General features: G+C 33.7%; 1 protein-coding gene across 1 annotated transcript; it reads left to right on the top strand.

Annotated features, from left to right (window-relative positions):
* The first annotated feature begins 530 nt into the window (after nt 1-530).
* On the top strand, nt 531-17414 carry LOC141339111 (NGFI-A-binding protein 1-like). Its single transcript, XM_073844742.1, has 8 exons — nt 531-658; nt 3636-4411; nt 5845-5978; nt 6888-6939; nt 9360-9479; nt 11915-12074; nt 12175-12315; nt 17314-17414. The coding sequence occupies exons 1-8, from the start codon at nt 553-555 to the stop codon at nt 17385-17387; spliced, it is 1563 nt and encodes a 520-aa protein (XP_073700843.1). The 5' UTR covers nt 531-552; the 3' UTR covers nt 17388-17414.
* Nucleotides 17415-23609: the final 6195 nt, after the last annotated feature.

Below are 23609 nucleotides of genomic sequence, written 5' to 3'. Positions count from 1 at the left end.
CAAACCTGTTTTGATGAAGAAACAAATTCATTTACATCTTGGATGGCGTGAGAGTGTGCAGGTTTCAGAAAATTTTTATTTTTTGTCTTAACTATTACACCTAAAACCTTCCCCTTGTCACATAAATTTAATTTCAGTTTTACTTTCAAACTTTAAAAGCACGTAAACCTTTCATGACAAACATTTACTGTAGTAAAAAGTGTAACAACTTTCCCGGGTTTCCTTATTTACATGTATGAACATGGCCGCCTCAAAAACACACGCATATGCTGTAGGCTATTGAAGGCTGTGTGGGTTCGTGACGAAAAAAACACACTGTATTACCGATTAATATTCCTCAATATGTCATCACGAATGTGTTTTACCGTGTGTGACCGTTCAGGTCTTCTCTCTCTGTCTTTCTCTCTCGGCAAAGTCGGCATTCCGTCCCACGCGCGCAGCGCCGCCCACGCGAGGATTTGCGTCAAACCGGCGCGTGGGAGAGAGCAATGCAGCTTACATCGGAATATCCCCGCTCAAGAGAGAGAAAGACAGTGCGAGAGAGAGACAGCAATGATGAGCCTTCAACGCACTTTCTCTCCTGTGCGAGAGGCGGAGCGCAGCCTCGAGACAGCGGCGAGCACCGGGAGCAGTCGGGCGCACCAGCTGCGAAAGAGAGGTACGTTAACCCGAGGACTAATGTATATTTCATACATACACAGTCAAAGCAAGATGTTTTGAGCTAGTTGTGTATAAAGACTCAGTATGCGAGTTATTTGCATGCATTGATCTCGTAGAGATTCCCAGGTGCATGTGAAGCAATAGTTTTGAGATGATCTCAGGTGAGTTTGCAAGAACCTTTCCATGTTTGGTGGAGAATAGTGTAATGCACAGCTGTGTTTACAACTTATGTGTGACAGGCTATTTGCAACTGCATTTAAATGTCCTGTAATGGTGAAAGATCTGGTCAGTGGGTTTGAACCTTTTATCTATGGGCACTTAAGTCACTTAGAATGAAAACATTGCTAAATGACAAAAAAAGCAAAGTGTACAAGTTTTTCAATGTTAAAACAGCTTAAATGTTCAAATGCGGGTGTAAACATCTTTTTACTGCTTATTACAAATAGATTGTCATTCATTTCTAGTTTAAGTTAATTTTCAGTCGAGAGTAGGATAAGTGGCTGCATTGATTTCCAGTTTTTTTGTGGATTCTCGTAAATTTGAGCTTTGAATGCATTGAAATTACAACTTATGTGATATGATGTATAGACCTTGGGGCTGAAAACTGTACACAGCTTTTAAAGTGTTTTTAGAGGTTTTGTCTACTGAAAGTTTTCTTGGAAGGATGTTTCATCAGCTAATCAATGTTGTTAACTGCACAATCCATTGAGCATACAGTATTTCTATCCTTCACAGCTTTGTTTTCATTCTTGTCAAAAATTAAATATGGCACTACCCTGACTAAGTTCTATTCCAGTTAAAACTAAACCTTTTTTTCTAGCTTTATTTATTTATTTATTTATTTCCCACTGTTAAGAATCTTCTGTGCAATGGAAAGCTTCCATGGATGTTGAAGGTACTTCATCAAACCACTGATACCAGGAAAGAACCTTTGTTTTTAAGAGTGTTGGTATCGCTTTACTTTCTTGGAAATACAAAGAAAAACGTGAGCTTCACAAACAGCTTACACCAGGGTTATCCAATCCTGCTCCTGTAGAGCTACAACCCCAATTAAACACGCTTGAACATGCTAATCAAGGTCTTACTAGGCATACTAAAAACTTCCAGGCAGGTGTGTTAAGGCAAGATGAAGCTAAACTTTTTGTAAATGTTTTATTTTGTTGTTAGACACTGTAGCCTTGGGCAGTCCATAAAATGTTCCCTCCAAAAGTTTTGCCAATCATTTTTTATTACGAGTCACTTAATTATTCATCACATCATGGTCAATAAGAGATTGATGAATGCTCTTCACTCTTAAAAATTAAGGTTCTAGAAGGATTTGTTGCAGCAATGTCTTAGTGGAAGAACCAATTTAGAATCCTCAGAGAACCTTTGCCGTTCCTAAACTTTTGTGTTAAGAACATTGTAAAAATCTGAAGAACCTTTTCCACTATAAAGAACCTTTTGTGTAGGAGAAAGCTTTTATGGATGTTAAAGGGATGGTTTACCCAAAAAATGAAAATTCTGTCATTAATTGCTCACCCTCAAGTCGTTTCAAACTCTTAAGACCTTTATGGTGACACAGAGGAGAAGAATGTTGTTGAATAAACTTATTTGAGGATTTTTTTTTTTTTTTGCACAACAGACAGTGTTCTCAAAAAGTTAAGTTAATGATGTCCCATGGACTATTTTGTTGACGTTCTTGGTACCCTTTGGACCTTGAACATGGTAGTACCCTTGCTGTCTATGAAGGGTCAAGAGTAGCTCCCTGATTTCATCAAAAATATCTTAATTTGTGTTCCTAAGTCAAACAAAGGTCTTACGGGTTTGGAACATGAGGCTGAGTAATGAATGAGAGAATTTTCATTTTTGAGTGAACTAACCTTTGAAAGTTTCTTCATCAAACCAATGATGCCAGTGAAGAACCTTTACCCAAGATACAAAACTTTTAGGAAGGTGTGTTGAGGCAAGATAAAGCTAAACTCTGCAGGACATTGTCCCTCCAGGACCAAGACTTATACTCTCAAAAAAAAAAAAAAATTATTGGCATTGATGGTTTCAGAGCTATTGCTAGTTTGGAGTTGGTTTGACTGGCAAGCCTTTTAAGAACCGGTTTGCTTTTCCACTGGCTAAAAAGTCACCACAGAGCCAGGTCTTATGTCACTGAATATGTGTTATCTTACCCAGCAATGCCAGTGCAGCAGTGCCAAACACAAACACGCCAGGCTTGCTCAAGATGTTTCGGTGCTGCACAGACACCAAAGCACCACAAGAGCGATTGGAGAGCAGACGACTCTGCTCAAGCAAACTTGGTCCTGGAGGGCTGGTGTCCTGTATAGTTTAGAAACACTTGAACCAGCTAATCAAGCTCTTACTAGGCATACTAGAAGCTGCCTGGCAGTTGTGTTGAGGCAAGTTAAATCTAAACTTTGCAGGACACCAGCCCCCCAGGACTGAGTTAGGGCACCCCTGCTTTAAGGTTTAGACTTCCTATTGCGGTACTTTGACGACATTCGCTGACCGGTCCGCACAGCGCCAACTCATCCCAAACAAGCCTAATATCAACAATGGTTTTGCGAACCTACCTTGGCATCCAAACACAGTGAATCCAACCTGTTCGTGTTTAGCTGCTCAGTCAGAAAAGTTTCTGTTCGTCTTGTTGGTCACGGTAACCCTGCCCCCAGTCCCTGGCGCATGCAGTTCTTACTTTGCCGGAGAACCAGCAATGTTTTGGTGCTAATTATGAACCACTTTTCCTGGTTCTGAGCTGGTGCTTTGAGTGTTGAAAGACAAAGAACCAATTTGAAACTAGACTCTGGCTCTAAACCAGAACACAAACTGCCTTGATGGAAAAGGGGAAGGAAAGGTTCTTTGGTGGACCAAAAATGGTTCTTCTGTAAAAGTGCATTGCAATTAGAGACTAATTGCTTGATGGTTACTCAAAACATTTTCCTGAATTGATAATGCTTTGTTTTGCTCTGTGTTTGCATGTGTAGCCATGTCAGTGCTCCTGCCACGTTCTTTGGGCGAGCTTCAACTGTACCGGATATTGCAGAAGGCCAACTTGCTCTGCTACTACGAAGCCTTCATCCAGCAGGGTGGCGATGATGTGCAGCAACTCTGTGAGGCTGGAGAGGAAGAGTTCCTCGAGATCATGGCCCTTGTCGGAATGGCAACCAAACCCCTTCACGTTCGAAGACTCCAGAAGGCACTACGCGATTGGGTCACCAACCCTTCAATCTTCAACCAACCATTGACGTCTCTTCCCGTTTGCAGTATACCGGTGTACAAGCTACCCGAAGGTTCCCATAGCAATGGGCAACAGAACCAGCTTGCGGTTCCCAGAGCGTTATTGCCCACAAGCCCCAGTCCCGGAAGACTAGATCTCAGCAGGGACGGCACGCCAGGGTGCTCTCCTCTACAAGGAGCTAACGAGAGTCGTTTCTGGGGAAGCGAGAGTGAGCACAGCCTATCTCCATCTGGAGCCTGTTCCCCGTGCTCACCCCACGATGCTCTCGAAGCTCTCGATTCAACTGCCGTCCAGTGTGTGGTGGAGTGCGTAGAGCGACTAGCCCATACGTTGCCCAAGAGCGCCCCTATGGAAGTCAAAGAGCACATTCGCGCCAATAAGAAGCTTAGTAAGATGATCGGCCACATTTGCGAGATGAGCGAAGACGATCCGCAGAAGGAGGCTGAGATTCGGAAATACAGCGCCATCTATGGGCGGTTCGATTCCAAGAGGCGGGACGGCCGGCAGCTCACGATGCACGAGGTTTGTTTGATTTTTCTGGTTGATGCAAATTCGGGATAGTTCGCCCAAAAATGGAAATTCTGTCATTAATACTCGCCCTCATGTTATTCCAAACATGTAAGACCTTCGGTGATCTCACAATGTAAATTAAGATATTTTTGATGAAATCTGAGAACTTTCTGACCCTGCGTAGACAGCAATGCCTGAGTTCCCAGGCCCAGAAACGTAGTAAGGACATCAGTAAAACACTCCATGTGAGATTAGAGGTTCAACTGTAATTTTATGAAGCTACGAGAATACTTTCTGTGTACAAGAAAAGCAATGTCTCCTTCACGTCTTCTGCCATTATCGATTTTTGGGTGAACTAGCTCTTCTAAAACAAAGGTTCTTTATTGGCATTGATGATTCCATGAACAACTTTTGGCAGCCATGGAACCTTAAAGGAACACTCCACTTTTTTTGGAAATAGGCTCATTCTCCAACTCCCCCCGAGTTAATAAGTAGATTTTTACCGTTTTAAAAAATCCATTCAGCCGTTCTCCTGTTCTGGCGATATCACTTTTAGCATAGCTTAGCATAGATCATTGAATCCTATTAGACCAATAGCTTCGCGTTCAAAAATGACCAACGAGTTTCCATATTTGTCCTATTTAAAACTTGACTCTTCTGTAGTTATATCGTGTACTAAGACTGGTGGAAATGCAAAGCTGCGAGTTTCTAGGCTGATAAGATTAGGAACTACAGTCCCATTCCGGCGTAATGGTCAAGGAAGTTTGCTGCCGTAATATGGCCGAAGCAGTCGGAGTATTATCAGAAATTAGTTCCCAGCTAGTTTAGCATTTGCACATGTGCTGCGTGGTATTACTGCTCCTGCTTCGGCCATATTACGGCAGCAAACTTCCTTGACTATTACGCCAGAATGGGAGTGTAGTTCCTAATCTTATCAGCCTAGAAAATTGAAGCTTTGCATTTCCGCCGGTCTTAGTACACGATATAACTACAGAAGAGTCAAGTTTTAAATAGGACAAATATGGAAACTCGTTGGTCATTTTTGAACGCGATGCTATTGGTCTAATAGGATTCAATGATCTATGCTAAGCTATGCTAAAAGTGATATCGCCAGAACAGGAGAACGGCTGAATGGATTTCAAAACGTAAAACTCAAAAACGTAAAAATAAGTAAAACTCAACTTATTAACTCAGGGGGAGTTGGAGAATGAGCCTATTTCCAAAAAAAGTGGAGTGTTCCTTTAACACTCCATGAAAAAGTTCTTTAGATTTTCGAATGATTTTCAAAAGTAAAAAATGGTTGTTTCAAGAACTTTTCGCAGAATGGTTCTTTGAGGAACCGAAAATGGTTCTTATGTTAAAACCTTCTTTTGGAACCTTTATTTTTAAAAAGTGTATGTTACTAAACGATTGGTGTTTTCATTGTTGTTTCGTTTATTACGTAGCTAACGGTCAACGAAGCATCTGCTCAGCTGTGCATGAAAGATCTGTCGCTGCTGACCCGAAGAGATGAGCTTTTCTCACTGGCCAGGCAGATTTCACGTGAAGTTACCTACAAATACACCCGCAGGAATGGAAGGTAAGTCGCAATTCTCCACAGTTTTTGATTCTATAGAACAAAAATTGCTACATTTGTTGTCGCTTTTGTTTAAATAGCAGCCAGGAACACTGGATAAAGGAGAACTTTTAAAAATCTAAAAACTTTGTAGACTACATTAGCATGATTTTGTCACTTTTTGGCTTTAGGTTTTTGGTTTTTAGACACTTTTCATGGTCTTTATTTGTTCATACACTACCAGTCAAAAGTTTTTGAACAGATTTTTAATGTGTTTTAAAGAAGTCTCTTCTGCTTACCAAGCCTGCATTTATTTGATCTAAAGTACAGCAAAAACAGCAAAATTTAGAAATATTTTTACTATTTAAAATAACTGTTTTCTATTTGAATATATTTTAAAATGTAATTTATTCCTGTGATTTCAAAGCTGTATTTTTAGCATCATTACTCCAGTCACATGATCCTTCAGAAATCATTCTAATATTTTGATTTGCTGCTCAAAAACATGCTCACATGGTATAGTGTATAATGTTACAAAAGCTTTTCATTTCAGACAAATGCTGATATATAATGTTTTTTGAACAGCAATTCAGCATATTAGAATGATTTCTGAAGGATCTGAAGACTTGAGTAATGATGCTAAAAATTTAGCTTTGATCACAGAAATAAATTACATTTTAAAATATATTTAAATAGAAAACAGTTATTTTAAATACTAAAAACATTTCAGAATTTTACTGTTTTTGCTGTACTTTGGATCAAATAAATGCAGGCTTGGTGAGCAGAAAAAAAAAAAAAAATCTTACTGTTCAAAAACTTTTGCACAGATCAGCTTTTTAGTATTTTTACTCATTTTTGTTATTTAAACGCAAAGCTTTACCTCAACGGATGTTTAAAAATAAGTGTAAAACTCAAAATACGTCTTCATTTCAGGTCCCACTGCGGCGACGAAGATGAACCATCTCCCAAGAGGATCAAATCTGAAGTAAGTTCAGCTCATATTCATAAACCCCACTGCGACAAATTGCTTTATTTGCATGAGCCGTCTCAGCTTTGCAATCATTTAGAGCTCCAGGTGGTTTCTCGGGACTTCTTTATTAGTTTTGCATTCCTGTCATGATATTTATTGCCAGCCGCCTTCCCATTGTGTCTGAATTAGTGCTGTGTTTGTGTGCGCGCTCTCTCTGTTAATAATCTCAGGAGAGTAATTACTGTCATGATTCACTCCGAAATGTCGCGTTCAAACAGCTTTTCCCATGAGCGACGGCTTGCGCTTCTGGGTGAACATCTAAAAGTAAATGCTAGCGTTGTTTTGGTAGCTCCGTGGGGCTTCTAAGTCAACAAAACCGTTGCAAACAAAGCTCTCAAGACGTCCAATTAAAACCCTGTGATCGATTTTAGCTTTTTAAAAGCTTGTTTTTAACGGAAGTTGTTTTTGTGGGGTTCTCTGGATGAAGAAAAGCTTAGTGCACAAACACGCAATCATTCATCCGCACAGGCGGAGAAGAACACGGTGGACTGAAACACATAATTGACATCATCCTGTGGGTGCTTACTGAATTACCCACGCATGGCTGTGGCTGTCTCTGCCTGAGTCTAACGTCATACATGGACACACACACACACACACATATGTGTGATGACCTCAGAGGAAAATGCGGAGGTTGTCAAGGGGCGACACGAAATGAAAACTCGTTCAAAGGTGAGAACGGCCAATCTGTTACAATAACGACAAAAATACGGGTTAGAAACGAACAGGAATGTTGGCACATGGCAGAGAAAGTTTGTTTGTGCAAAAGTGTTTAAGTCCTTGTAAGTTTTTAACCGCAATTAAGTAAATGAATTTGTGCATTTAGGAACCCAAACGTACCTAAACATATTCTAATACTAAACTTAAATTAAAAAAACATTAAATTACTGGTATAATAAAATCTAAGCTTGACTATGACTCTTATATTTGACTTAAATGGTTTTAAAGTGGTTTTATAAACAAATTACACAAAGTGTATCATTCTTCAGAATTTTACGCATTTAAGACCTAAAAAGTACTTTTGTTTTAATACTAAATTTAAAACTAAAATATGAAAAAGCTTTACTATACTGCATGTTTTATATTTGAGGTCAGTGGGTTTTATAGTTTTAAAATAGTTTAAAATGTTTTTATGAACCAACATTATGAACCTGAAGTTTAAAAAGAATGGTTTTATGGACAGTTTACACAAAAATGTATAATTCTTCAGGATATTATGCATTTAGGACCAAAAAAAAAAAAAAATTATTGCTTTAATACTAAATTTAAATTAATAAAAATTCTATGAACCAAAATTTTTCCTCTAGATTTTATGCATCCAAATAAAAATTATATAAGTATTTGTTTAATATTCAGAAATAAAATACTGTATTTATGTAGCTGGATCTTTTATAATTAGGCTTTTATGAACAATTTACACACACACACACACACACACAAAAAAAGAAAAATAGAGCAGTCGTCAGTATTTTAAGTCTTCCAAGACCTAAAAACAAATTATATAGTAATAATTTTTTTAATACTAAATTTTAATAAAAAAAAATTAAAAATAAATATTTATATGTATGTATGTATAATATACTATAAAAAATGGATTTAAGACCTGAAAAAGTACTTGTTTTAATATTAAATTTAAAACTAAAGCATAAAATACTGTATTTTTAAAGATTTACTAAACTGTAATTTTATACTTTAGGTCGGTGAGTCCAATGGTTTTAAAATGGTTTAAAAAATGAAATGTTTTTATGAATCACAATTTCACAAAGTCTTTTATATTTGAGCTTTTGGGTTTTTTAATAGTTTTATGAACAGTCCTTTATTTGATTAGCTTTACTATTTCCTTTATATTTGAGGTCAGTGAGTATTAGTTTTAAAATGTTCACAAAATGTATTATTCAAAATATTTTTTTTATAAGTTTATAACTTTTATTTGAGCTGTATGTATTCATACAACAAATTTTATATACACTAGTGAATTATCCAAAGAACTATTTACCAAACATTTGCTCTTTGCTTGTGTAATTGCATGTTTCTGAGTTTACAGAGAGGTCGAAAAATGAACTAATTTATAAATATTTTTAGTTCAAAAATCTTGAATGACATTATAAGTAGAGTTTTAGGGAGGTGAGTAAATGCTACTAAAGTGTAAAATGTACATATTTGTATGGTTCATCTCGCCAGCAGCGTGACTTACCTCTTCAGGCGCTGTGGACTACAGATGTGATGACTCAGATTGTGCTAACAGCTTTCTCCATTTGTGCAAATGTCAGGGATGCAAATAAATGAAGCCATCATGGAGATACAAAACTCTCTCACTTAGCTCATTTTAATGAAAGTTTCAATGAGCTCAACCCTTTTCTTTCACTTTTTCTCAGGATGGGGTCTACGATCTACAGGAGGCCCTTCACGTTCTTCAGACGCGTCAGGAGACGGTGAAAGAGCAGCTCGCAATGGCCAAATCTAAAGGAGAGGAGACAATCAGACATAGTCTACAGGTATTTTTGCATTAAGTTGATTTACCACAAATGTATGTTTGTTTGTCTGAAGGTTAGTTTTAACATAATTGAACTATTTTTTTATTTTTCAATAACTTTGAAACTTCAGTCCAAACTTGTTTTAAACAATGTTTAAAATGTTTGTTTCTGTGTTGTTTGAACTATGTTGAAACAACTATGTTGTTTGAACGTTTTTTTTTCTTTGAACTGTTTTTAGAAGTTCATATGCAGTTTCAAATTACTTTGAAACAACTCGTTTAAACTACATTTAAGGTTCTTTAAACGATGTTTGTTTAAAATGTTTTTCAAAATTGCTTGAACTAGGTTTGAAACAATGTTTGAATTTTAAGTTTCGGATAAGCGTTTTTTTCAAACTTGTTTGAAAATTGGTTTAGAAGTTATTTTAACTTTAAATGTTAAATGTTAAATGTTGTGTCAAAGATCTTTGAAATTTCAAATGTTTATTTCAAATGTGTGTGAACTTAGTTTTTTGTACAATGTTTGTTTGAAAAGTTAGTTTCAAAGTTGCTTAGTCTGTGATTTTAATGTTTTAAGTTTTGTTTGTAGGTACTTTTAAAATGATATAAACTGTTCAGAATTTTAAAATGTTTTTAAAAGCTTTTTAGAATTTAGTTAAAAGTTTATTTCAAACTTGTTTTTACTTTATACTTTATTTTTAACAATGTTTCAAAAAGTTTTACAAAGTTGCTTAGACTGATTTAATGTTTTGAGTTTTGTTTGAAAGTTGCTTTAAAATTTATATGAACTGTTTTAACATTTGAAAACTGTTTAAATGGGTTTTTCAAAGCTTTTTAGAATTTAGTTTAAACTTTGAGGCCCGGTTTCCCAGACAGGGCTTAGACTAAGCCAGGATTAGACCATAGTTCAATTAGGACATTTAAGTAATTTTTATAAACATGCTAAGAAAAAAACATTACTGGTGTGCATCTTGAGACAAAATAAACGCACTGATATATTTTAAAATCAATCAGTGCAATTTTATTTCAGTTGAAACAACTCAGACTTACATTTTAGTCTAGGACTAGGCTTAAGCCTTGTCTGCGAAACCGGGCCTGAAAGTTTATTTTAAACTAGTTTAAACTTTTTTAACAATGTTTGTATAAACATTTTTTCAAAGTTGCTTAGACTGATTTTAATGTTTTAAGTTTTGTTTGAAAGTTACTTTTAAATTTATATGAACTTTTAACGCTGTTTAAAAATGTTTAAATGTTTTTGAAAGCTTTTTAGAAATTAGTTTAAACTTTGAAAGTTTATTTTAAACTAGCTTGAATTTTTTTTTTAATGATGTTTAAATAGTTTGTTTCAAAGTTGCTTAGACTGCAGTTTTAAGTTTTGTTTGAAAGCTATTTTCAAAATTATAAGAACTTTTTAATGTTGTTTGTTTAAATGTGTTTTAAAAGCTTTTTAGAATTTAGTTTAAACTTTGAAAGCACTTTAAAAATCTGTCAAACTTGTTTGAATTTCATTTTAAAGTGTGTAAAATGTTTAAAGAAGATAGACTGGTTTTAATGTTTTAAGTTTTGCTTGGAAGGTACTTTTTAAATGTATATGAACTTTGTTTTACCGTTGTGTAAAAACTGTTTAAATGGGTTTTTGAAAGCTTTTTAGAATTTAGTTCTAAACAATGTTTGTTTAAAAAGTTTGTTTCAAAGCTGCTTAGACTGATTTTAATGTTTTAAGTTTAGTTTGAAAGCTCCATTCAAAATTATAAGAACTTTATAACGTTGTTTGCAAATGTTTAAATGTTTTTTGAAAGCTTTTTAGAATTTACTTTAAACTTTGAAAGCTCTTCGAAAATTTGTCAAACTTGTTTGAATTTCATTCAAATTTCAAGTTTTTAAAATTTAAAATTGCTTAGACTGATTCTAATGTTTTAAGTTTTGTTTGGAAGGTACTTTCAAATATATATAAACTTTGTTTTAACATTGTTTAAAAACAGCTTAAATGGGTTTTTGAAAGCTTTTTAGAATTTAGTTTAAACTTTTGAACGTTTATTTCAAACTAGTTTGAACTTATATTTTTAAACAATGTTTGTTTAAAAGTTTTTACACAGTTGCTAAGACTGATTTTAATGGTAAAACTTTAACTTTAAGTTACTTTCAAAATTGTATGAACTTTGTTTTAACGTTGTTTTAAAAAGGTTTGTTTAAATGTTTTGTGAAAACTTTTTAGAATTATGTTTAAACTTTGAAAGCACTTTAAAATTTTACATCAAACTTGTTTGAATTGAATTGTTTATAATGTTTGTTTTAAAGTTGCTTGAACTACAGTATGTTTGGAAACAATGTTCAAAGAGTTTTGAATATATGTTTGTTTGAAATATTAGTTTAAAAATCTTTTTCTAGGTAGCTTGAAACCATTTGCTTTTGCAACCCTTTTTGAAACTTTTCTTGTGAACATTTTTTCGCATTCAGGTACAGCTGGATTCTTTGTTGGCCAAGCAGGTGGAGCTCTTGCGTGACGCTGCCGTCCAAGAGAGACTGAAATCGTTGGACTGGCGGATTCCAACTGCGGCACTGAAATACCTCGCTCCCACTGCTCAACACTGCAACAGTGGCCTCTCACATCTCTCTGGTACATTTCTCGTCCTCTCCTTTGTTGTTTACTGCTACTCAGCATTTGTTTAAATTGTTGGAATCAGTAGTTGAGTATAACTTCTTGTCCTCAAATACAGAGAGACCCCTAAACTTGCGCCTGACAGATGTACCACTGGGCAGGCAATTGGCCAATGAGCTCAAACGACATCACAAACAGATCGCAGAGGAACGACATCATAACCAACAGACGACTGAAGAGAGAATGACGGCAGCCACAGGTTAGTGCTCACAACCACACTGATGAATTGCGATTACTCTTAAATGAAGCTATGAAAGGAAAATGTCAAATAATAAATGTAAAAAATAAACTTTAGGTGTACATTTAACATTCTAAGCATAAACATTCTAAAACCTTTTAAAGGTTCTAAAAGAATTAACATTTTGTTGAAACTATTTAAAACGTGTTTGAACTTCCTTGTTAATGGTTTTTAAACAAAGTTTAACATGTTTGTTTTAGCATTGTTTGAACTATGTTTGGAAACAATGTTTGTTTGAATCTTTTAAGTTCTGTTTGAAAGTTTTAAACATGCTTGAAAGTTAGTTTCCAAATGTTTTTTCTTTAGACTGTTTAAACATTTGAAACTTTTTTTAAAGAATTTGTATATGTAGTTTCAAATTACTTTGAAATTTTAATTTCAAACTTGTCTGAGCCTTGTTTCAATGATTTTTAAACAACATTTAACATTTGTTTCAGTGTTGTTTGAACTATGTTTGGAAACAATGTATGTTTGAATGTTTTAAGTTTCAAACATGTTTGAAAGTTAGTTTTAAAACATTTTTTCTTTGAAATGTTTTAACATTTGAAACTGTTTCTGATTTTTTTTTTTTTTAAGAATTTCGTATGTAGTTTCAAATGACAAATTTTAATCAAAACTTAATAATTTTATTGCAAACTTTTTTAAACTTAGTTTAAACCATTCAAAATGTTTATTTCAGTGTTGCTTGAACTATGTTTGGAAGCAATGTTTGTTTGAATCTTTTAAGTTTTGTTTGAAAGTTTCAAACGCGTTTAAAAGTTGGTTTCACAAGATTTTTTTTTTCGAACTGTTTTAACATTCGAAGCGGTTTTTAATTTAAAGAATTTCATATGTCGTTTCAAACTCTTTTTTAATGGTTTTAAAACAGTGTTTAAAATGTTTGCTTTAGTGTTGCTTTAGCTATGTTTGGAAACAATGTATGTTTGAATGTTTTAGGTTTTGTTTGAAAGTTTCGAATGTGTTTGTGTTTTTGAACGTTTTTTCTTTGAACAGTTTTAACCTTTTACACGTTTTTAAACGTTTTTAATTTTTTAAGAATTTCATATGTAGTTATAAATTACTTTGAAATTTTATTTCAAACTTGTTTGAATAGTTTTTTAAACAATGTTTAAAGTGTTTGTTTTAGTGTTCCTTGAACTTTGTTGGAAACAAATGTTTTAAGTTTTGTTTGAAAGTTTCAAACATGTTTAAAACTTAGTTTTAAATTATTTCTTAACTGTTATAACATTTGAAACTGTTAATTTCTTGTTTTTTAAAGAATTGTATATGTAGTTTCAAATTACTTTAAAATTTTATTTCAAACTAGTTTAAAGTTCACTTTAATGGTTTTAAACAATGTTTAAAATGTTTCTTTCAAAGTTGCTTGAACTGTTTGGAAACAATGTTTATTTGAATCTTTTAAGTTTTTCTAGACAGTTTCAAATGTGTTTGAAAGTTACTTTTAAAACGTTTTTTTTTAACTGTTTTAACATTTTAAAATGTTTCTTATTTATAGAATTTCATATGTAGTTCAAATTACTTGGAAATTTTTTTTGCTTTAGCTATGTTTGGAAACAATGTATGTTTGAATGTTTTACGTTTTTTTTTTTTTTTTTTAAGTTTCGAACGTGTTTGTTACTTTCAAAAAGTTTTTTTTTTTTTTTTTTACATTTTAAAATGTTTCTAATTAATAGAATTTCATATGTAGTTTCAAATTACTTTGAAACAAACATTTTAAAAAAATGTTTGAAACAAAATTTCAAAGTTCTTTAAAAAACGTTTTATTTACAGGTTCTTTTATTCACCAAAGTTGCATTAAATTGATCTAAATTGAGAGTAAAGATTTTTACATTGTAACCAAAGATTTCAGATAAATGTTAAGTATAATATCTTACAATATTACGATAATCGTAAGAAATGTTTCTTAAAAATTAAATCAGCATATTAGAATGACTTCCGAGAGATCATGTGACTTAGAAGACTTAAGTAATAATGCAAAAAAATCAGCTTTGCGTCACATGAATGAATGTATTTCAATATATTAAAATAGAAACGAGTTATTTTAAATGGTAATGATATTTGACATTTTTTACATTTTTACTGCACTTTTGATCAAATAAATGCAGCTTTGGTGAGCAGAAGAGACTGATTTGTCAAGTGACTAATTTTGAAAAATTCTAAAGTTATGCAGATACAATCATTAATAAATATATTGCGATACTATTTTTCTCTCGCAATAATACGTAACTACTTTAGATGCATCTACTTTAGGTGCATCTCAGATCATCTAAATATATAAAGATGAACCGCATATTCTAAGACCGGCGTGCAGTCACGGGTGCAGTTTTACTCCAGTCGAAATGCATTCTGGGATGGCCACACTATCCACAAAAGATACATGTGGTTCTGCCTTCAAATTTGGCCAAAACGTGGTATCTCTGAAGGCAGCGTAATGATGCCGCCTACCTTTTGGAACAACCTTCAAATGCTGTCTAGGTCGAGCGTTAATCTTTAAAGAAACGCTGTAGAGATTTTGCCTGCATGTTGTAGCCTGGATTGGCACAGGTTTATCTCAGTATCATCCTGGCACATTGACACCTACACCGCTCTATTAAACCCTGATGTGTCAACGTAACACGCGTATCAGCGGGGCTTCAGAGAACTTTTTTGTAATGTATGCAATCTCTTGCATGCAAATGTCCTCGATGAAGGTAGCACTTTCTCTCTGAAACTCCTACCTGCCTGCGCAAGCTGCGTTCGCGCGGTGCGAGTAGGTGAGGATGGGGGAGAGGATTTACTCGTCTTTTTGACGTTTCGGGTTTTTTTCTTCCGCCCCAATGTGGGCAGAGCCTGATGTCAATCAGTGTCATTTACTGATCACACTGGTCTTTTCAACTGATTTGAATATCTGAAAAATACGCTTAATAGCCTCAACTGTCAATTTGGTGACATAGATTTGAAACACTAAAAAGTACCATTCTTTATTTTGGCGTAAGCTCTTACGATAGCTGTTTGTTTACTGGAAACAGCTGAAATGTGTTAAAAATTCCAGCATACTGAAACTGTTATGAGAATTGAGACGGTTGAAAATGAAGTTGGATTTTTTTTTTTTTGTCCTGCGTCATTTGCAGTTTTAGTCTTGTTTAACTGTTTTTAAAACCACACCATGCACCAGAAACACTGAAAAATTATTTGTACTAGTATTCATTAGATTGTTACTGTTTACATCAAATTTAAAGGAGCGGTTCACTCAAAAATGTAAATTTGCTAAAAAAAAAAAAAAAAAAAAAAAACGTACTCCCCTTCAGGGCATCCAAGATGTGTTTCTTCATCAGAACAGATTTGTAGAAATTTAGCATTACATCACTTGCTCACCAATGGATCCATTGCAGTGAATGGGTGCCGTCAGAATGAGAGTCTAAACAGCTGATAAAAACCTCATGATCAATGATCCAAAACATGACATAAATCCATGAATGAACATCTTGTGAAGAAAAAAAGCTTGTGTTTATAAGAAACAAATCCATCGTTAAGACATTTTTATCTTCAGACTGGCTGAAAATATAAGTTTTCTAGCCAATAATATTGAAATATGGACAGATCAAGCATCGTTTACAAACAAAAACAGTCCAAAACAGTTCTAAACAACTATGTTTCAAATTACTAATTTAAATTACTAAAATAATTTTAACTTACTATTAACTTTATTGGAAACTTGTTTAAACTTTGTTTAAACCAAGTTAAAAATGTTTATTTCAGCGTTGCTTGAACTGTGTTTGGATACAATGTTTGTTTGAATCTATCAAGTTTTGTTTGAAAGTTTTAAACGCGTTTGAAAGTTAGTTTCAAACTTTTTACTTTAAACTGTTTTGTACATTCCGAATGGTTAGTTTTTAATTTTTTTAATAATTTCATATGTAGTTTCGAATTACTGTGAAATTTTATTTCAAACTTGTTTAAATTTCGTTTTAATAGTTTTTAAACAATGTTTAAAATGTTTGTTTTAGCGTTGCTTTAGCTGTGTTTGGAAACAATGTATGTTTGAATGTTTTAAGTTTTGTTTGAAAGTTTCAAACGTGTTTGAAAGTTTATTTTAAAATGTCTTTTTCTTTGAACTGTTTTAACATTTAAAATAGATAGTTTTTAATTTTTTTTAAGAATTTCATATGTAGTTATAAATTACTTTGAAATTTTATTTCAAATTAGTTTAAACTTCGTTTTAATGGTTTTAAAACAATGTTCGTTTTAGCGTTGCTTTAGCTAAGTTTGGAAACAATGTATGTTTGAAATTTTGTTTGAAAGATCCATTGGAGTGAATGGGTGCCATCAGAATGAAAGTCTAAACAGCTGATAAAAACCTCACAATGATCCAAAACATGACTCCAATCCATAAATTAACATCTTGTGGAGAAAAAAGGCTTGTGTTTATAAGAAACAAATCCATTGTTAAGACATTTTTACCTTCAAACCGGCTAAAAATATAAGTTTTCAAGCCAATAATATTAAAATATGGACAGATCAAGCATCGTTTACAAACAAAAACAGTCCAAAACAGTTCTAAACAAATATGTTGGTAGATTTAGATGTAAGACAACAGGAGATGGACCTTTTCACCAGAGGAAGCTTTATTATGGATTATGTACTTGTATTTTGTCCAAAAGTGATGGTTTTGTTTCTTACAAACGTTGAGCTTTTTGCTTCACAAGATGTTAGTTGATGGACTGGAGTCGTGTGGGTTACTTTTGATGTTTTTATCAGCTGTTTGGACTCTCATTCCGACGGCACCCATTGACTGCAATGAATCCACTGGTGAGTAAGTGATGCGAAATTTCTCCAAATATGTTCTTATGAAGAAACATACTCACCTAAATAGTGCATATTTGTTGTTTTTTATGCTTGATTTGACTATTGCCTATTTAGAACTGATGACATTACATATTAATCTGGAAAGAATTCTAAACTGTTATATTTTTATTTCAGAAAATGGGTCTCAAAAGGAGCCTGGGCTTCTGGACAAGAAGACCATCAAATCAGAACCAGAAGACTCTAGATAACATCTCCAGCCTCAAAGTGAAACCTGCGTTTGCTTGCTCAGTGGATTTAGTCCTGAAACTGTGTGGCCTTATGAACTGTAAATCCCTAGAGATGCATTTATTTAGATTTTTAATTTTGAAGAATTATTTTTATTTCTAATTTTAGAACAAAAAAAACATGAATGTCTTGCAGTCGGTGTACACAGAGAAATTGTCCAAGAGTGTATATGTGCATCTTTCTGTACATAATCTGTGTTTGTTTATTTGATTGCATGTCTTATTCGTAACTATTTTTATTTAAGCTATTCGTTGTTCGACGGAAGCACTGGAGTTTCGTAGAAAACGGTCGTGTAGAACTTAGATTAGTTGATAAGATTAAAATGATGACATTCATCTGTTCGTATCGGTTTGTCGTTGAGGATGAACTTAGCGTAAAAGAATACTGAATATGTAGAATTAGCTTTGCGTGTTTTCGCGATTGCGTCAGTTTCGATGTTAGTACTAGAAAATAAAGTTTATTGTGCGTTTGTTAACCAGCAAACTAGCCTTATTCTCAGCATACAATATTGTGTATCTCGCTGTCGTTAAGCGTTAATTGTTACATTGTGACTGTGATTTTTCGGAAAAGAAAAAAAAGTTTGTAAAACTGTTTTTCATCACACCTGGGCGTTTGTTAGTTAGCTATGCTAATCTGTCGTTCTGGTCCTTTCTATGCACATGTGTTACCTTTGTCTTTGTGAAATCGTTCCACAAATAAAACCAAACTGGAAAATGGACAAATTTTCAGTTTTTCTCCCAAAAAGTTTGCAAACTTTTTATTCTCCATCGTAGTTATTGTCAGCTTTAGAAAAGTTTTCTAAAAAAATATGGAAACTTAGAGCCTGAAATGTTTTTTAACTAAACGTGATATTAAAACATTTCAATGCTTCCATGTTCTTTGGCAAATCTTTGCATTTTCCTGAGAAACTTTGCATTTGTTCACACAACTAAGTGATAAAAAATATAAATAAATACAAAATAATTATAAATATATATTTTAATAATAATAGTGATACATTCTCGCCTAAAAATACCTTAAAACTATGTTCTTTCACACAAAAACGGTACTATTTATAAACTTATAGTGGATTTGGGCATCCACCATTACACTCACAAGTGGAGTGATACAAATGGTCAAACGGTCGGAGTTCAAATATCACTAGAATATCGCACTCCTCTCAGCCAATCAGATTCAAGGACCAAAGAACTGTAAAATAGAAAAATATATACTTTTATGATTCGGTATTTAATATTTTAATACCAACCCAATCTCAAAGCAATTTGTAAAATTTTGACAAAGGTGGCTAATTTGTACAAATTCATACAACCTCAAAAACAAAACCCAAAACTTGACCGTCACAGAAATTGAACAAAATCGTATAGGTCGGGTCATACGAATTTGTACAAATTAGTCACTTCGTAAAATACATACGAATTGGCTGAGATAATACAGCAATAAATAAAAGCAGCAAATAATTGTAATATATTTATAATCAATAATAAAATATTGAAATATACAGTCAAGCCCGAAATTAATCATACCCCTGGCAAATTCTGACTTAAAGTTACTTTTATTATTTTTTTTTTTTTGACCGGAAATGACACAGGCTTCACCCAAAAGATAATAAGACGATGTACAAGAGGCATCGTTGTGGAAAAAAAAAAATTCTCAGCTTTTATTTACATTTGAACAAAAAGTGGCATGTCCAAAATTATTCATACCCTTTGCAAACTGTCACAGCCAATGGGAAAATCCAAAGTTCTATACCAGGGGTTTTCAAACCTGTCCTGGAGCCTCCCCTGCCCTGCACATTTTGCTTGTCTCTCTCATCTAATACACCTGATTCAAATCATCAGCTCATTAGTAGAGACTGCAAGACCTGAATTGGGTGTGCCTAATAAGGGAGACATACAAAATGTGCAGGGCAGGGGAGGCTCCAGGACAGGTTTGAAAACCCCTGTTCTATACCATTCCAAATAGTCCAAGCTGTTCTAAAGCATCCTAATTACCCTGATTCATTGGGAACAGCTGTTTTAATCAACTCAACAGCTGAAAAACAGAAGCTCTCTGCTGTTGGTTTGTGGACAGTCATGGCTAAGACAAAGGAGCTCACTGAGGACCTGCGGCTGTGCATTGTGGCTGCTCACAAGTCAGGAAAGGGCTATAAGACCATATCTAAATGTTTTGAAGTTCCAGTGACTACAGTGCAAAGTATTATTAAAAATACAAGACGTTTTGCACTGTGAAAAATCTCAGAGGACATGGTCGGAAGCCAAAAGTGACACCTGTGCTGGCCAGGAGGATAGTGAGAGAGGTCAAAAAGAATCCAAGGATCACCACCAAGGCCATCCTGATGAATCTGGGCTCTGTTGGCGCCAACATCTCAAGGCAGACAGTCCAACGGACACTGCACACCACTGGGTTCCACGGACGCAGACCACTTCTCCATAAAAGGCACACCTAATCACAGTAAACGGCACCATGAAAAAGGAGCAATATATCAAAATTCTCAACAACAACATCAGGCAGTCTGCAGAGAAACTTGGCCTTGGGCACCAGTGGACATTTCAGCATGACAACGACTCAAAACACACAGCAGAAGTGGTGAAGAAATGGTTAGCAGACAAAAACATTCATGTTTTGAAGTGGCCCAGCCAGAGTCCTGACTTAAATCCAATTGAGAATCTGTGGAGGGAGCTAAAGATCAGGACCCTCTAACCTGAAAGAGTTGGAGCTCATTGCTAAAGATGAATGGGCAAAAATAGCAGTGGAGACATGCAGAAAGCTGGTCAGCAATTATAGGAAGTGTTTGATTGCTGTAATAGCCAATAAAGGCTTTTCTATTGATTACTGAGAAGGGTATGAATAATTTTGGACATGCCACTTTTTGTTCAAATGTAAATAAAAGATGAGAAATATTTTTTTCCACAATGATGCCTCTTGTACATCGTCATTTCTAATTAAAAAGAAAAAAAAACTAAACTTGCTAGTTGAATAAAAGTCAGAATTTGACAGGGATATGAATAATTTCGGGCTTGACTGTATATAATATATATTGTATTCAATTCAATATCTAATATTTTACAGCATTTACAATATTTACAGCAAATAACTATATATTTTACCTAATAAAAATATAAATAAATACAAAATAAATAGCCTTTTTTACATTTTATAACTCTTGCTTCTGGTCTCATCCACATCCAGATATTTTTAGCTGTACAAAACAGCTTGTTTTGCTGCTCGATATTGCAAATTAATGTGTCTTGCCATTATTATTTTAATGTATTATCTTAATTACGAACACACTGGTTTGTAGTGCAAACAGTTTTAACGTTTACTTCACATTGTTATTACTTGTTATTCTGCTAGCCACTAATGAACCGAAAGCCTCACCCATACTTCTGTATAATATACAGTGCCTTGCGAAATTATTCATACCCCTTCATTTTTTTTCTGCCTTATGTTAAACTACTTTAAATTACTTTTTTTCCCCACATCAATCTACACTCCCTACTCCATAATGGCAAAGCAAAAAATAGGTTTTTAACATTCGTGCAAATTTATTAAAAATAAAAAAAAACTGAAAAGATCCTGTTGCATAAGTATTCATACACTCGAAATTTAGCTCTGGAGCATTCATATTGCTTCTAGATGTTACTACACTTCGAGTGGAGTTAAACTGTGGCAAATGCATTTGAATGAGTATGATTTAGAAAGGCACACACCTCTCAGAAAAGGTCTAACAGCTGAAAATGCATATCAGAGCAAAAACCAAGTCCTGAGGTCAAGATAACTGCCTGTAGAGCTCAGTGACAGACTTGCGTTAAGACTAGGGAAGAGTTCAGAAAAAAAAAAAATCTGCTGCATTGAAGATTGACAGAAGCATTATCCATAATGGAAGACGATTGGAACAACTAGGACTCTAGAAAATGTCTGCCAGCCCCCATCCAAGCTGACAGAGCTTGAGAGGTGAAAAGGTGAGGCAAAGAATGGCAGATAATTGCCAAATGCAGATGTGCAAAGCTTGTCACGTCAGACCCAAAAAGACTTGAGGCTGTAAAGGTTCTTCAACTATGTACTGAGTTAAGGGTACGAATACTTATGCAATGTACTTATTTCAGTGTTTTATTTGTAATAAAGTTTGCAAATCTGGTTTTTGCTTTGTCGTTATTATGGTGTATGCAGAGTAAATTGATGTGGGGGAAAACTAATTTAAAGCAGTTTGACATAATGCTGCAACAAAACAAAATGTGAAAAAAATGTATGAATACTTTTGCAAGGCACTGTATATGGCCATTTAGCTTTATATAAGCTAACAACCTAAACGGTGTATTTATAGAGGCGGCCTGAAAAACGGCTCATAATCTGGAAGCTGTTTCTAAAATCGAGCTGATCCAAGCAGCTTCCTGTTCTGTTTATGACACACACATACGTTAATGCTAAAATGCGCCCACGCTCCACACACACTTCTGGTGCGTTCATCGGTCTCTTAGATCTACAGAAGCCCTACACGGGTGTTCCTCAGGAGAAACGTCACTACGCACCTACAGAAGCCGCGTGCGTGTGCGTGCGTGTGTGTGTGAGCGGTTAGATCACTGTGGTGACCCAGATGTGTGGGCGGTGCCTGAATGTGGGCGGAAACATTTCGAACAGCGAACATTCTGTGATGCAGCCTTTTGTCTTGATGGAAGTGGGATAGAGTTACGTATGCCGCGCTAGGCTTTTTTGGTTAAAGGTATCGCGGTATTTAAAAAAAAAAAGCAAAATATCAGCTCTCCTTCTTAAAGTAGGAGACGAAAAAAAAAACATTATTAAAGGTTTCTTGAACTTTATTGTGGCTTGTCAGTGCAGGGTTTCCCACGAGGGCTCTCCTACATGATTGGGTTTAACCGTGAGCATGTGTTTCCTGATATCTCACTGTGGGATGATGGAGGAAACACTAGGTTTGTGAGCTAGAGTTTGCTGTTTTACTCAAGATATACTACTTTTAAAATCTATTTGAATTGTCTTGTGCACTAAAATGATATAATATAATATAATGTGAAATATTAAACCTAATATTCAAATTATTTATAAAACATAACAATCAATTATTTATATTTTGCATACAGTTTCTATAATGAAAGTGTCATTTTTTATAATTTAAATATATTTATAAATTAAATATATTTATTTTAAAATATATATTTGTTTAAGATGGACAGAAATACCTTCCGTGTGTGTGTGCATGTATTTGTTTTTAAATATATGTCAATGTATTATAATGAAATGTATATTTGTATTTAAATATTAAAATATGTATAAATACATTTCAAATCCGCCTGACTATTACTTTTACAATCCGCTTGAACTGCCTTGTGTAATAATGTCATATTTATATTTTTAAATTTCATTTTTAATTTGGCACATATTTTGCATACAGTTACCATAATGAAACAAATTCTTATAATTGTATACATTTATTTATAATTACCAGAAACACCTTCCATGTATGTATTTTTATTTAAAAATCATAATAATATTAAAATATGTACAAATACTTTTAAAATTCTTTAAATAAATACTTTTAAAATCCACCTGAAAAATGGTCTTGTGCATTAAGTGCATTAAGTAAGATTCTAGTAATATAATAATATAATATAATATATTAAAGAAAAGGAAAAAATAATAATATATTTATTATAATATTTAAATATTAAAATATGTATAAATACTTATAAATCCACTTGAATTGTCTTGTGCATTAAAATAATAATAATAATAGAATAGAATAGAATAATGATATATTTAATGCCATAAATAATGAACAATATAATATATATTCACAATGAAATCTTTTTTCTCTCTTTTTTTATTTTGCCAAATATTTTTCATAGAGTTTCTATAATTAAAGTGTTGATCTGTTTTTCATTTTTGTCATTTAATTAATTTATGTAAAAATGTCAGAAAATACCTTCCATTTATGTATGTATTTTAAATATATATTAATGTATTGTTATAAAATATATTATTATTTAAATATTAAAATATGTATAAATAATTTTAAAAATCCACTTGAATTGTCTTGATAATACAATATAATATAATATAATAAAGAATATGACATGAACAATATTTTATATATTCACAGTGAAATCTCTTTTTTTTCCTCTCTGTTTTTATTTTGGCACATATTTTTCATACAGTTTGTATAATAAAAG

This window comes from Garra rufa, chromosome 7 (assembly GCF_049309525.1).
Source record: "Garra rufa chromosome 7, GarRuf1.0, whole genome shotgun sequence".
Lineage (NCBI taxonomy): Eukaryota > Metazoa > Chordata > Actinopteri > Cypriniformes > Cyprinidae > Garra > Garra rufa.
This window is presented reverse-complemented; position numbering and strand designations above follow the sequence as displayed.

Coding starts and splice junctions, on each gene's coding strand:
- LOC141339111 (XM_073844742.1), top strand. CDS start 553: ATGATGAGCCTTCAACGCACTTTCTCTCCTGTGCGAGAGGCGGAGCGC. Junction 4,412..5,844: donor GGCAGCTCACGATGCACGAG/GTTTGTTTGATT, acceptor TTTATTACGTAG/CTAACGGTCAACGAAGCATC. Junction 5,979..6,887: donor TACACCCGCAGGAATGGAAG/GTAAGTCGCAAT, acceptor TCTTCATTTCAG/GTCCCACTGCGGCGACGAAG.